Source organism: Pleurodeles waltl, chromosome 5 (genome assembly GCF_031143425.1).
Source record: "Pleurodeles waltl isolate 20211129_DDA chromosome 5, aPleWal1.hap1.20221129, whole genome shotgun sequence".
Taxonomy (NCBI): Eukaryota; Metazoa; Chordata; class Amphibia; order Caudata; family Salamandridae; genus Pleurodeles; species Pleurodeles waltl.
Window position 1 is genome coordinate 1,501,906,717 of NC_090444.1, and position 15,095 is coordinate 1,501,921,811.

Sequence of the window (15,095 nt, forward strand, 5' to 3'; positions counted from 1 at the left end):
CTCCACTCTACGGGTTCCAGTGTGTGACACTACTCCACTGTATGCCACTCTATTCTACTACATTCTATAACACTACTACACTCTAGGTCCATACAATCTGCTACACTGTATGACACGCCACTCCAATATAGGATTTGTCACTCCACTCTGACACTGTACTCTTGACCTCTATGCCACTCCACTGGATAACACTCTACATCACCCTACTCCACTCTATACCACTCCACTGTATAAGACTCCACTCCACTCTATGACAGTCTGCAAAACACTACTCAACAACACTCCACTCAACGACAATCCTCTGAACAACGCTACACTGTACAACATCCATTCTACGGTACTTCAATTGTACTCTATGACATGCCACTTGACTCTACACTACTCAACTCTATAAGGCCCTACTCAATTGCATAAACCCCTTTTACACCACTCCACTGTATGATATAACACTCTCTATTACACTCTATTGTACTTTAAGACATGTCACTTTACTCCAGAAGACTCTACTCCACTGAATACCCCTCCATTCTACCCCACTGTACACCACTCTACCACACCCCATGACACTCCACTCTACTGTATGACACAACACAACACTGTACTCCAATCTATGCCGCTCCACGCTCCAATACTCTACTTCACTCGACGACACACCAAAACACTTCACTGTATGACACTCGACTCTACTGTACCACTCGGCAGTCTACTCTACAAAATGCCACTCCACGATACTGTACTGCCCTGTAGACACATTACCCCACTTTATAACTCTTTATTCCACTGAATGCTATGCCACTCCATTCTACTTCATGACAGACTCATCCACTTTACTCAATGACCCTCGACCTCAATGACCCCCTACCCTATGATTTAAAACACATTTAAAAACAAAAAAAAACGATTGCAATTTATAGAAAAAAGTCGGTGTTAAGGATAAGTAAAAAGAAAACTTTATTCTTTCTACCGAAAACCAACTTAACCTACACAAAGATTAGAAATTGTTAAATTATAGGTGTACCTTAAATTTATAATTCACACACCACTTCAAATTACTGTAACTCGCGTACACCTCCCTTCACAGTGCACAAAATGGAGTCACTAAAAGTGAAGTTAACCAGTGGCTTAAGTAGGTTGACCCATTGCCTTATGCTGTATGTAACAGTGGGTGGAAGCAAAATGTGAATGACAACAACAGACCACTGGATGAAGAGAGGTGGCTAAAAGGCCCTTTAGATAAGTATATTATACGTATAATATTATTAAAATCAAAAGACCTTCGTTAATGCCAGATCTAAAAAAATGTCTAGACCGGTAAATTGTTATCACTGGGGTGAGAAAACACTGTAGTGCGAATAATATTTGAGCAGTGCCCTTGGTGCATGTTTTGGTCAGAATGAGGAAAAAACTGGAACTAACACGTGGAAACATTTTTTGTGCACATTTTCCACACAAAAACAACCCTTGAGCACCATTTTGCACAATCAGTTGGCACCCGTGCAAAGAAGTAGCAAGTGAAAATTGCACGCAAGTGATGTTACATGGCGCAAATAACATCAGCACCACTAGCTCTAAGTGACATTCCTAGAGTCTTTTTACTTACTCAGCCATGTCCCTAGGGCTGTTGCTTAGTGTGGGGCACAGGGAGACGTAGACTAACGCTTGCAGCTGCTCAGTATGACTGACATACTGCAATGTAATAGGGTTCTTTGTGGTTTTACCTTATCTAGAGGATTTCAAAGAGGCGCAGCTTTTAGGGGCACTTTGGTATCAAATTCAAATGGATAATAAAGTGCAATGTTTTTGAACATTTTCCGACAGCTAAGCTATTTGTTTTTCAGTATCATCTAAATGCAAAAATAGATGCAAAAATGATTAGCAAGATATTACCTTATCATCGTCTTCATCATCCTTTTCATCTTCTAAAAAGCGAATGGCACTGATTCTGTTTACTGCACGGTCATTCCAGGTGTCGTCTGACATGTCATTTACCAAGCTCTCAAACCCTCCACATCGAGGCAGGTTATCTGTGATTAGCACACAACACAAAAGCGAGAACACGTTTAACAGGCAGCTTTTTAGAGCTAACTGTAATTCAGAAGTACAGTTCAACTGACCGATGTAAGGCCAAGAAAGCTATACATTATGAAGCATTTTTCAAGCATATTCTAAAACGAAGGGGACACTGTTACAGTGTACACTTTACACATAACACACAATTGCAAAATGATTTCAGTCTCTGAACGAGAAAAGGACACAGAGTAAACAACCGAGAATTATCAAAAATGCCTTATCTGACTAGTGATTTGAAACGATTAAGAGCAAAAATATACAAAGAAAAATAATTTCATTCCTCTTCATCCTTGCACAGTAGCAGCAAATGAAACCAAGGAACCATAGTTATAGAATAACTCTGGCCAATTGAAAAGAGAAAACTATGTTGGGCCGCTTAGAGGTACTTCACCAGAGCATGGAAATAACTGGCACCGGTACACAGTAGACACACACAATTACAGCTATTCAAAGGCCATGTAGATGTGGCAGAAACAAGATGTTCAAACACGCATCGGAATGTGAAGAAAACCAAAGTAAAAGACTGACTTCCAGCAATGCGCTGGGGAATACATAAATCACGCAGAAAACAAAGATGATTCATTTGAAAACAAATCAATAATGCTCAGAGTTGAATTCTACGGACACCATTGTGGAAGAAGGGCTGGGCTAGACCTGAATATAAAAATGCGAAGCTTTTCTAGACGATCATCTGGCGACAGAGGGAGAGAGGGATGGATGTGAGGAACTGTCACCTTGGTGGTGCTGAAAGCAATCAGACTGCCTACCTAGAGGTTATACTATATCATAAGAGATCTTTACACCTCTGTCTTACTGTTAGTATGGTTTCAAAGCGCTGCTGGGTTCAAGTACCTCCACTCCCTGTTGCCAAAAATGCTTATAAACTGGAGTTTGTTTTTTGTTTAAGTTGTATTTTTTTCTTAGGGTGTGTATGTGTTTGTATGAGTGTCACTTGAAGGACTGGTGTGTGAATTACCTGGCTTGTGTTAGAGCACCTTATAGACTCTGGTGCCTAATTAGGACCCACACTATCCCCCTTTAAATAATTTTCGCAATGGTGTTGAGGGTCGGTGCTGGTTTGGTCTGTTGTGTTCTGCCATGTCATCGAATGTTTAATACTGACCTGCAAATATTGTGTCTGATTCACAAAGGTAACTTGCACTTTTATGGTTCAAATCTAATTTATTAGTATTCCAAAAAAAAGAAACATGAACGTTATCACTCATTTACGATCTCGGCCGAATAGGGGGTGGGGGTGTTGAAGAGGTGAGGTGCGGAAGGGGTGATGGCGATCTTCATCATGGATTTGTCAAAGTTCTTGCTGGCATGGTCTCTGATGGGCACAAATCCAGCTAATAGCTAAGCCACAATGTTCATTCCGCCCTGGGGGTGGGGCCCATGACTCATCTTGAAGGAGTCTGAGAAGTTGCAGATATTGTGGGTAGGTAAGTTCTCAAAAGGTTGTGCACAAGGAGGTAGGCTCACCACATTAGGCACATGTAGGCAAGAGGACCACATTTAATCAAACTGGGATAGTTTGCAGTCTATGAAGGCAGTGAGTTTCTCCATCCCCACAATGTACCCTTGTCATTGGACCTAGCCTCCATGGTCTGGGGTGGAGTCTGTGCCCCGTTTGCAGTGATGACTTGTTTGGCGGCACACAATGCAATTGCAAAGGCCTTCCTTCCGGGGGAGCGCAGTGGGTATGGAGGGCGTTAGGGAGGCCTAGCAGAACATAGCTTGGAAATGCTGGAATGTCTGTCAATTATATTGTTAACGTCTTTGGGCATGGCCTCCTAATATGGCTTAATTTTGGGGAATTGCCACAAGAGGTGGGTGAGTACCCATTTGGCCACAGTACACCCAGAAGAGCTTCAAGTTCTCTCGCTTCCTTTTCACAAATCTCTCTGGGGTGTAGTACAAATAGGTAGTCACTTTCAGCTGTGCCGCTTTCCCTGCAGCACTAGATGAAGTGGTTCTGGTTCTTTGAAGGATATCGGACTACTCTTTCGCTGTAAAGGCACGCTCCGGTCTATTCAGAAAGGTGTATATTTGGGAGAGGAGGAGTTTATCATCTGATTTGGTAATCAGTGATTTCTCAAACTTCTTAAGAGATCTACTGGCCACGGGAGAATGTGAGATTGAGTGACCCAGTGGGGGTTAGCAATGTAGCGCCAATTTTTCTCCTATCTGAAGTCATAAATGTCACTGAGTCTGGGGAAATGCAGGATACCTGTGTGGCCACAGAAATGCTGATTCTTTTGCAGTCTGAGTCCTGTCAGGATTGAAAGGCGGTGTCACTCATAGTTGGGGAAAACACTTTGCAGCCAAGGATAGGGTGAGAGGAGAGATGCAAGTGGAGAGACCCTTTGAAATGTTAACTCTGTCCTTAACTGTGGCCCTCATTACCCAGGGATATTCACTCCTGGGGGTCGGTGCCATAACATGCACTTTTTGAGTAAGTTTACAATTTTTTGACATTCACAAAATGCTGTTTTATAGTAACTTCCACTTTTGCAGCAAGTCCAACACTACACATGGCCTACCACTGTTACTAAACCACTCTCCCATAGAAAATAATGGAGGTACGAAATTCAAATAAATCCCATAGCAAATAATGCTAAATTAGATTATTTAAAATTGTAAAAAAAATATAAATAGATTTAAATTAATATTCAATATATATAAGACATAGTATAAATGTATGATTTAAATATAAAATATTAAATACATATTTTCTAAATAACATTACATTTTGTTAAAAAGTAATTACATTAATTTTAAATAATTCTAAACGGCATTTTTAATAATTAATGCACATTAAGCATATTTTTATTCTTTAGGTGGGAAGATATTGTTTAATTTCTTCTTCAGAATTTTTTTTAATCTAATGTATTTCAATGAATTAAAGTTAATCCAAAGTTAATGTAATAGTGCTGTAGCATGTTTTCAATGTGTTCTACATTTAAAGTAAATGCTTAAAATGATTCATCTTAAAAATATTTGTAATGTTTATTTTCGAGTTAAATACATTTTAAACAACATTTTCTATACTTTTTTTTTTCCAAAAGGAGACTCCGCACTTGTGGAAGAGGGCATGGAGAATTACAAAGGCAACCAAGAGCAACACAGAATGCAGGTGAGAAAAGTACACAAGGGAAACAGCACAAAAACATGTACACTCTCATGGAGTGCTTAACATAGAAGGAAAAAAAGTAGTTCTTGAAAAGCAAGCAGTGAAAACAGAGATTCCAGTCAATAAAATGGATGGTAAAGAGACAATGCTCCATGGGAAGGATAAAGAAGATTGACAAGCTGTGATACAATTACAAAGCAAGCAAAAGAGTGACAGATAAGCTATCCAGTGGTAAGCATTGGACAGGCTCAAAGCCCCTCTTCTCTGTCTAGTAGGTTTGACTTAAAGCATGGCCACCTTGTCATGGGCTGCAGTACAATGAAGGAAATGGGGACCTGCTTGAATTGTGAAATAAATCTATAATTTGGTACGGAAGGACTTTTTTGGGGCATGGTGCCACTGAACCCACGACAGCCCAGTAACTTTAGGTGCGCAGGGCATGGGGAGAGGAAGATTGTGGCAGCATGTTTTTTGGCCTCTTGGGGAGGCCGAGAAGAGCATAATCTAGGTGGGTTTGTAGGAAAGGGATATGGCTGGGAAAGCATATTCTGTATTTTAGGATAGGTTGGAAAATCATTAAGGAAAAAGTATATTTGGTAAAGTACATAATGCAACAAATGGTGAACGTAAAGTCCAGGAACATAATCAGCAAGTGAATGTAGGTACAATTTAACTGCTTACATTGGCAGTTAAAGGGTTAAAAGAACAGGAAGGGATTGTGTGACGCTTAGAGTGGAAAATTAACATGGAGAGGCAAAGTCGGGGCTTAGAGAACAAGAATCAGGGTTTATGGTGGTTTACAAATAAGACCGGTGACAAAAAGCACTACGTGCACGGGTCGAGATCAAAAGCACATTACACTCCTGCACCAATGGAATCTATGCCCCAGGATCAGCAGGGACAAAGGCTAGGGACATGAGGAATACTTCGGCGATGTGGTTGAGGCAGAGAAGGGCGATAGGTCGTGTTGGTGTTACTAAAGTGCACTTCTATAAACGGCATAGTTTGTAGTTGGCAACGTAGACAGCTATAGATATGCAGAAGTGTACAGTGGGGTAGCCAGTGTGTGATGATCCCATGTGCAAGGCAAAAGACAGGATCCTGGGCTGCCTAATAACGACCTTGATTGATAGTCATTTCTGCTCTTAGAAACTGCTCAAAAGAACACCTGACGGCTTTTATATACTCATGTTTTTTGCATATTTCCAACAGTTCCATTTTTACAATCAAAATCATGTACAAAATTGTCATTGTAACTATTGACTGAGATTAGGTTTAAATGTACGATTAATATGTCAGTCATGACAACCAGGCCATGTTTCATATGGAGTTGAAGTATTGCTTTACACACGCCAAGCAAACTAGGAAAAGCAGTTCCAGATTAAGTTTAGGTCTCCTTTTTTAATAGGGGCACGAGGGCAATTACTGTTAAAGGATGGCAAAGAAAACAGGATATGTATCTTAAAAAGGAGCTTACCTTGACCATCTGGCTCAGAAGGCATCTGGGGAAGTAAAACACACGTTAAAACCTTCTCTCTTGTTTCAGGGTCTGTGTCGGTCTGGAAGGTTAGCAAAGGCTGGGACTGGTTGTCTGATAACCACAGTGCCTTTAATTTCAACGTAGTCAATGAGAGAGGTAGATGTAGCAGCCTAATTTAAAAATAATATCACCAAATTAGCATTTTGTAAAAGAGAATTAAGTAAAATACTTCAATTGTAATTAATGTCACCCACCATCCACAACACATACACAAAAAGCAAAAAAAAAAAATAAAAAAAAAAAATCAATTAATCCCCACACTCACACAATATAGGTTCTCAAAGTAAATTAGCCTATTTCCGGATTCCACAAATCTCCACAGACGGTCACAAATTTGTTTCTCCAAAAATTTAACAAATATTGATATTGGAGGCAAAGGTCTCTTTAACCTAATGGGCTTAAGGGGCAGACAAAGTATGCCAAAGCACCAACAGAAAGAGATTAGGGAATGGTGGATGAAATATTATGGGTGAAGTTAGTGAATACAGCATAGTGTAGGGGGGAGACCGAGTTGCCTTTACGTGCCAGTGTAATTCATCTAGCAACATTCCTGCTGATGCGTTTAAATTAAATAAACAGCCTGTATGCAGACCTTCCACTTGTACTGACAAAAAAAGCTTTCCGCATTGCTGGTGTTCTATAAGAATTTAAAAGCATAGCCAAATTAGCAGAATGCCCCCAGAGTATGGTATTCCACCTCACAAGAAGATCCACAAAGCCTAAAGAGAAGAATGGAGGAACAGTAGATGTGAATTATCTACGAGTTTGTGGAACAATAACGATAATTGGTAATGAAGAATGTTTGTTGTTGAAACTACATGGGATGTCCACGTGTGTCACCAATGTTCTCTCAAACTGCAGTCATTTTTTAATGCTAGCGCTGTGGACTTAGGCCTTAGAGAATCATTTAAAATGTGTAGATGAAAAAACCTTAACAGGTGTATGGGGCCCATTCTTGGCCACTACTTATTTGAGTCAAAGGCTTTTAATTATGAGAGGGGCAGTAATTACTTATAGGTGCAATAGCTCCTATTGCCCAACATATGAAAAATGTAAGTGCTATGCTTTATCGCTCACACTACATAACAGGTATGATAAAAATGAATCCCCTGTTAAATTAAGATAGGTAAACCCGTCAGAATTTAATAGGCAATAAAAAACCGATAATGACTAGAATATACAGATTTTGATACAGTGAGCAACACAATCTGCATATTATGTAAAATTCCATGGGCAACGTAGTGGGGGAGATAAGTCACTTGCATTTAATGGATAAATGTGAGAACAATTCCCGAATGCATCCTGGGATCCCGAAACACTTTAATTTTGACTACTGAAACTGTGAGTGCACATCTAGCATTAAAGAATGCAGATAACCACACCAGAGAACATCTTAGACTAAGTTTTACATATTTATTTGAAGAATTTAACTGTCAAATTAAGCCAAAAACTAAAAAAGATAAGTCATCCCTGCAGCAAAAATGCTGTGGCTAGAGAACCTCAACAAAACGATGGAAAACGAATTCAGATAGGCTGCACTGTGCAGCAGATTGAAAAGGTACACTTTTCTTTTAAGAAGCTGCTAGTGTTCTTATCTTAAATTGCCGTGTACTGGCAGCTGGCTCACACTTTTTTTTACGGACTAATGCAAAGATCTACTAGTGAGGTATGTAACACGCATGAACTAGATGTGGCAGAGACGGGAGAGCCATTAACCACACCATTTAAGATGCTTGCATTGCAGAACTTAGGAATACAAGTACGCTTTCCTCTTGTATAGTAGAATCTTCATTGATAGTAAGAAATATTAGTGGAGAGCAGCAAGCTTATCCCCTCTAATCCACAGTATCCAGGAAAGAACAAAATCAAATCATATCTACATATACGTTTTTCCTCAAAAGTTTAACCAAAAGGTTTTCTAATTCACTTTCGCTGACTGGTATCTGCTTTAGTGTCAGAGTGTAAACCACACTGTTAAGTAAAAGTATAGGCAGGGCAGACTTCCATGTAGCAGCTTTACATATTTCATTTAGTGGACCATTTCTCATCTCTACTACTGTAGTTGCTTTTCCCTCAGTGGAATGAGCTCCAGGTTTTCCTGATAATGGTCTATTTGCTAACTGGTAACAAAATACAAAACAGAAGACAAACCATTTTCAATCTAATATAGTGATTTTCAAGTCTTTGAAGCACCCACCTGATAATTTTCTTGTTGTGCTGGACAGTAATGACCACATTGTCACCTTATCCTCACAGTCTGAACATCCATACATACCTACTTTTGAGACTTGAACAATTAAATCCTTTAATGAAGCTCAAATTACAATGCTTACTACATTAAATCGGCTAGAACCTTCTGATCTTAACCCCTTCGCTGCCAGGCCTCTCCCCCCTCCTGTGCCAGGCCTTTTTTTTGCCTATTTGGGGCAGTTCGCGCTTAGGCCCTCATAACTTTTTGTCCACATAAGCTAACCAAGCCAAATTTGCATCCTTTTTTCCCAACATCCTAGGGATTGTAGAGGTACCCAGACTTTGTGGGTTCCCCTGAAGGAGGCCAAGAAATTAGCCAAAATACAGTGAAAATTTAGGTTTTTTTTTAAAATGAGAAAAAGTGGCTGCAGAGGAAGGCTTGTGGTTTTTCCCCTGAAAACGGCATCAACAAAGGGTTTGCGGTCCTAAACTCACCAGCTTCACAGCTTTCAGGAACAGGCAGACTTGAATCAGAAAACCCAATTTTTCAACACAAATTTGGCATTTTACTGGGACATACCCCATTTTTACAATTTTTTGTGCTTTCAGCCTCCTTCCAGTCAGTGACAGAAATGGGCATGAAACCAATGCTGGATCCCAGAAACCTAAACATTTCTGAAAAGTAGACAAAATTCTGAATTCAGCAAGGGTTCATTTGTGTAGATCCTACAAGGGTTTCCTACAGAAAATAACTGAAAAAGAAAAATATTGAAATTGAGGTGAAAAAAACAACAATTTTACTCTACGTTTTACTCTAACTTTTTCCTGCAATGTCAGATTATCGAAAGCAATATACCGTTACGTCTGCTGGACTCCTCTGGTTGCGGGGATATATAGGGCTTGTAGGTTCATCAAGAACCCTAGGTACCCAGAGCCAATAAATGAGCTGCACCCTGCAGTGCGTTTTCATTCTATACCGGGTATACAGCAATTCATTTGCTGAAATATAAAGAGTAAAAAATAGCAGGGGCAGAAATGGCCTAAAATAAATTTGACCATCCCCCCCCCCCCGAGCGACCCTTGCCTACGGGGGGCAGGGGTGGAAGGGGAAGGTCTTCCCCTTCCATCCCCGCCTTTGGGGGGGGGGGGGGGGGAAAGGTGGGGGTTCACAGGGGGGGCGCTCCCCCAAGTTCCTGTGCTTTGGACGAGGTGACCTCGTCCAAGGCACACGGGAACTGTAGCCTTGGACGAGGTCACCTCGTCCAAGGCACAGAAGGGGTTAAAAAAAATGGTACTGGTTTCTTGGCAATTATTCCTTATTGACAGCTTACGAATAATGCATAGGGTTGAAACTATGCTATTGTAACTGTCCCAATGACACTGTAAAATAATGATTGTGGTGTTGAAACGTCAAAGACTCACTTTTGGCCTGGTATATTATACCTCTTAAAAGGGGGAAGTTAGCAGGAAAGTGGCTAGAGTAAACACACCTACTACCCACGGTGTTGTTATTACCACATATCTTATTTTCACTGTGCTATACACGATTATCACTCGAACACTGTGCAGTCGCACCCTGTCGAAAATTGGGTCTCTAGTTGGTAGAGGTATGCACCCTGTCCAAGTAAAGACTGCAATCCTATTGAGGGTAAGTCAGATACACACCCTAAATTAACCTGTGCTCACCCCTTGGTAGATTGGCACGGAACAGTCAGGCTTAACTTCAGAGGCAGTGTGTAAAGTATTTGTGTAACACAAACACACAATGGAAACACAACAAAAAGGGCTCCACACCAGTTTAGAAAAATAGAGAATATTTTTCTGAGTAAAACAAGACTAAAACAACAAAAATCCAATCAGTGGAAGTCAAGATATGATTTTTCTTAAGATTAAATGTGAAATAGTGCTTAGATGTCACTAGCGGTCAAAAGGTTACTTGACGGTGCTAGGGACCAGAGTAAATCCAAAGTTCAGGAAGACCGCAATGGAGGGTAGGCCGGCTACAGAATCCATGCAGGGTTCGCTGAAACAGTATCTTTGATGGAGCAAACCAACAACATCGAGGGCATGATTCGTTGGTTCCGATTATCAAGGTCCAGACCCCCGTTGGTGCCACTCTGTTAAAGTGAATGGGATTCATTGTCGTCAAGCCACGCAGAGCATCGTCGTTGAGCTGCGCAGGCTATGAATCCCCTGTCATTGGGCAGTCGCTCAGCCAGTGTTGAAGGAGCAATGTGGTGATACCAATACGTCGGTTTTTGCAGGAATCAGCTGAAGAGCCCACTTTTGAGGCCCAGGACTAGAGAGGGGCACCTCGGGCAAGGTCAGGAGTCACAGATGGCAGAGTACAGCAGTACCATGGGAGTTGCAAGCAGTCTTTGATGCCCTTGAGACTGCAGAAGAACTGGGAGGCAAGACAACAAGTCCTTGGAGACACTGGTTCAGTAGGATGGGTCCAGTCCTTGTCCTCAGCATGGCAGAGATCAGCAGGCAGCACAGCAGCGTAGCAATGCACAGAAGCAGGTCCTTGGTAAAGTCAGTCTATGCAGATTGGCAATCTTTACAGCACAGAAGTCTTTGCTCCAGCAGAGTTCTTCCCAAGTCCAGTAGTGATCTGATTTCCTGGGGTCAGAGAACCAGTATTTATACCAAAGTGCCTGTGATGTGGCGGAACGGCTTCAAAGTATTTCTCTGAAGTGCACAGGTCTCCCTTTCTTCCCAACCCTGGCTCCAGACTATCAGTTGGGGGTAATCAGCACTTTGTGTGGGCTCAGTTCACTACCCTTTGAAGTGTGTGATCCCTTCCCATCCTCCCTGCCCAGGAGGGCCCATCAGTACAGATGCACTTGGAAATCCTGTGTTGTGGGTGTCTGAACGGAATGCACAAATGTAAATGTCACCCAGGCCAGACATGAATTGGAGGCAGGCGGTCAGGTGCACAGATCAGTGAGAGCAGAGAAATGCCCACTTTCTAAAAGTGGTATTTCTAAAATATTAATAATACTAAATCTGACTTTCCCAGTAAACGGTATTTATCATTACGATTCTAAGTATATAAAACATGCTGCAACTATTTTTTTTCTGTTCAGGAATTACAGCCTAAAAGTATATTAAGGACTCCTCAATGCTGGCCTATGAGAGGAGCAGGCCTCACAGCAATGAAAAACGACTTTGGGAGTTTTTCCATTACCAGGACACGTAAAACTTAAAAGTACATGTTCTGCCTTTTACTTACATGGCACCCTGCCTTATGGGCTACCAAGGGCCTACCTTAGGGGTGACTTGTATGTAAGAAGAAGGGGAGATAAAGGCTTGGCAAGATGTTTTAATTACCTAGTTGAAGTGTCAGTGAAACTGCACACACAGACTCTGCAATGGCAGGCATGTTTAAGGGCTACGTACGTGGGTGGCAAAATCAGTGCTGCAGGGCCCCTAGTTGCATTTAATTTACAGGCCCCATGTATAGGGCATACCACTTTACAAGGGACTTACAAGTAAATTAAATATGCCAATTTTGGCTACACCAGTGTTACTATGTTTAGGGAATAAGCACATGCACTTGAGCACTGGTTAGCAGTGGTAAGTGCTCAGAGTTGTAAGGCCAACAAAAAGATACAGCAACAAGACAGGAGGTAAAAGGCAAAAAGTCTGGGGGCAAGACCACCATAATGATGCCAGGTCTAAAACCACCCACTATTGTAGAACGTTTTTTGTCCTTAATTAAACAAGGTTTTGACTTATACACCAATGTGATATTGATGGTGTTTGTGGGGTATACGACTTGTAGTGATTAATTTCAATTAGATACAATTGATGTGTTCCCAAACACTCAAGTTGTTAACTAAATTACCCAACTAAATTACCAAGAAACAACCATAATTTCTTGTGTTGTGTTAAACACACTCATGTTATGTCTGGATTGAACTACTGGCCCTGGACTTTAGATAGAAAGTTCAGTGTGTGTGGAAGCCTCTTGTGTGGTTGTAAAGATATCTGGAACATATCTGGATACTACCAGTGTTTGGGCCACTCAAGTGAAATCCAATTTAATTTATCTTGGAAATAACACAGTTTTATTAGAACTGATATTTGAGACAGTGAAAAATTGTAAAGAAATTTCCCTGACCATTTCATCAAAAGAGCACTGCCCAGAGAGTCTTGCTCTGGAAGTCTGGAGGAAAGGTCTGGGCATTTCATGTTTTGAACTTTGGTTAATTCATGTGAAAACATGTCTGGAACAACAACACCACTGATGACCCACTGATGGTCTTCCTGCAGTGTCTGCTTAACACATTTGCTTGTGTGCTGGGCATCCCAGGAAGATCATTTGAAAGAATCCAGTTCCAAATTATTTATGCTTCTAGAGAAAGGGACCTGGATTTGATTCCTCTTGTTTGTTCAAGTAACGCATTATTGTCCTGCTGTCCATCTGCACTAGAATCAACAGAGACTGTCTCAGATCCATGCACAGACAAATTAGTACTTGCTCTGCAAGTCTGTATTTTTTCAACAACTTAAGCTGTGCACAGGTTAAATAGATGTTTCCTGTGCCATTTCTTCAAAATTAACACCAAAAGCAAGAATGTTTAGAAACTCTATACAGCAACATTTCCATTATTATGGAAATTGATATATGCAGAGTCTCAAGCGAAATAATGGGCTTGGAGGTGATGCTAGGCAAGATGTCGTGGAAAATTGATATATGGTCAGCTGGCAAAATCTTCCATGGAGTGGTTAAGTGAGATGTAACATATAGATGATGAATCCCAACCTGAAAGGTCTGTATCTCTCATGGAGGGGATTTGTAGGAGAGCTCCTTCTCTTTCCTGGAGGTGGTGTCGCTGAATGGGTGAACCTCACTGGTGACTACATCTTGCCAATTTAGGGAATTTCAAATATCTAGGTACACATTTTAGAACAGAACCAGCAGGTGGGGGTGGTGGGGCCATCAAATGCCTTTGTGGCAAGGCTGGAAGAGGTAGATGCTGAAGAATGGTATGGACCTATTATCTAAAGACGTTGACAATGTAGGGCCTGAAAATGCTCCAAAGAGGTGTAGCAGGAAGCTGAAACAAGGTGGATGGCTGCTTTGGTAGTGAAATTCACTGCACCAATGGTGAATATCTGTAGGTCGATGTTGTTTTATGTGATGCCAATCTGTGCAACGTAAATCTAACGTAAAGTCGATCTTGGAGTGGAATAATGTGGCACTAAAAGTCTAAGGTTGCATGTCTTGACACTGAAGGTCTTCACCCAGAGTGTTTTGACATTGATCATCTGCTGGACTGCCTCAACAATGAATAGATAGACAATGGAGTCTGTTTCAACCACGTTCGATGCTTCAACGCAACCTGATGTTTTACTCTTGTTGTAGCAGTTCTCTATGCAAGCAGAAAGCAGCCCTCCCAGGCTTCAGACGATGGTGTGGTCAACAGTGAAAGTTAAGAATGATGAGCATGCTGCCGACTCCTCTACTTTTTGCTCTGACTAGATCTCTTATCCTACAGTCTCTTGGAAGAGGTGGTAAACACACAGCAGAAGAAACACCAGCATCTACTTTGTTATTCCTAGGTCCTCTAAGTTCTCCTTGAGGTGGACACTTTCTCTGTCCTTGAGATTTCTCTTGGACATGTTTTGAAGAATTCACTTTCCTTAGTACAGCGAGAGGAAGGAAGGCAGACCAAACAAACCAAGAGTGGATCATTTCTCGCTTTTTCATTCCACTTGAGAGCAGTTTATAAAGAATTTCTCCTGACAAAATCCATCTCGAAGTTGGAAAAACAGGTGAAAATTATTTCTAGATGTCTAAGACATTGAATTAAGGATTTAAAAATAAAACTATGAGATAACAATTTCTCAAAACCAAGTTTTAAAAGATTCTAACATGCGCCCAGAGATCCTCTCATAAGAGCCAGTAGAACAAATGGGCACTGAGTGAACTGCCAATGTTAAGCGTGTATTTAGGTAGGGAAGCTCCTGGCTCCTTAAAGGAACATACTATTTTCAAATTGCTGCACAGTGCTGCCTATCTGGCTGGATTGTCCCTCACTTTCTTCAGCTTTTCTAGGCAACACCAATAAAACGTATGCTGCAGCATTGCTATAGGTTGGCTTTCAAACTTCTCAAAAACTGCTAGTAAAGGAAGCCATAGACAGGCTA

General features: G+C 41.1%; 1 protein-coding gene across 1 annotated transcript in view; it reads right to left on the reverse strand.

The window, feature by feature from the left end:
* The window catches only part of LRRC1 (leucine rich repeat containing 1), a 361,772-nt gene that overhangs the window by 10,096 nt on the left and 336,581 nt on the right, over window positions 1–15,095 (reverse strand). Inside the window, exons 12-13 of the mRNA XM_069235791.1 lie at window positions 6,684–6,856; window positions 1,888–2,024 (exon numbers count right to left, since the gene is read on the reverse strand). Of these exons, the coding sequence (XP_069091892.1) occupies window positions 1,888–2,024; window positions 6,684–6,856 (310 nt within the window). The remainder of the gene's footprint in view (window positions 1–1,887; window positions 2,025–6,683; window positions 6,857–15,095) is intronic.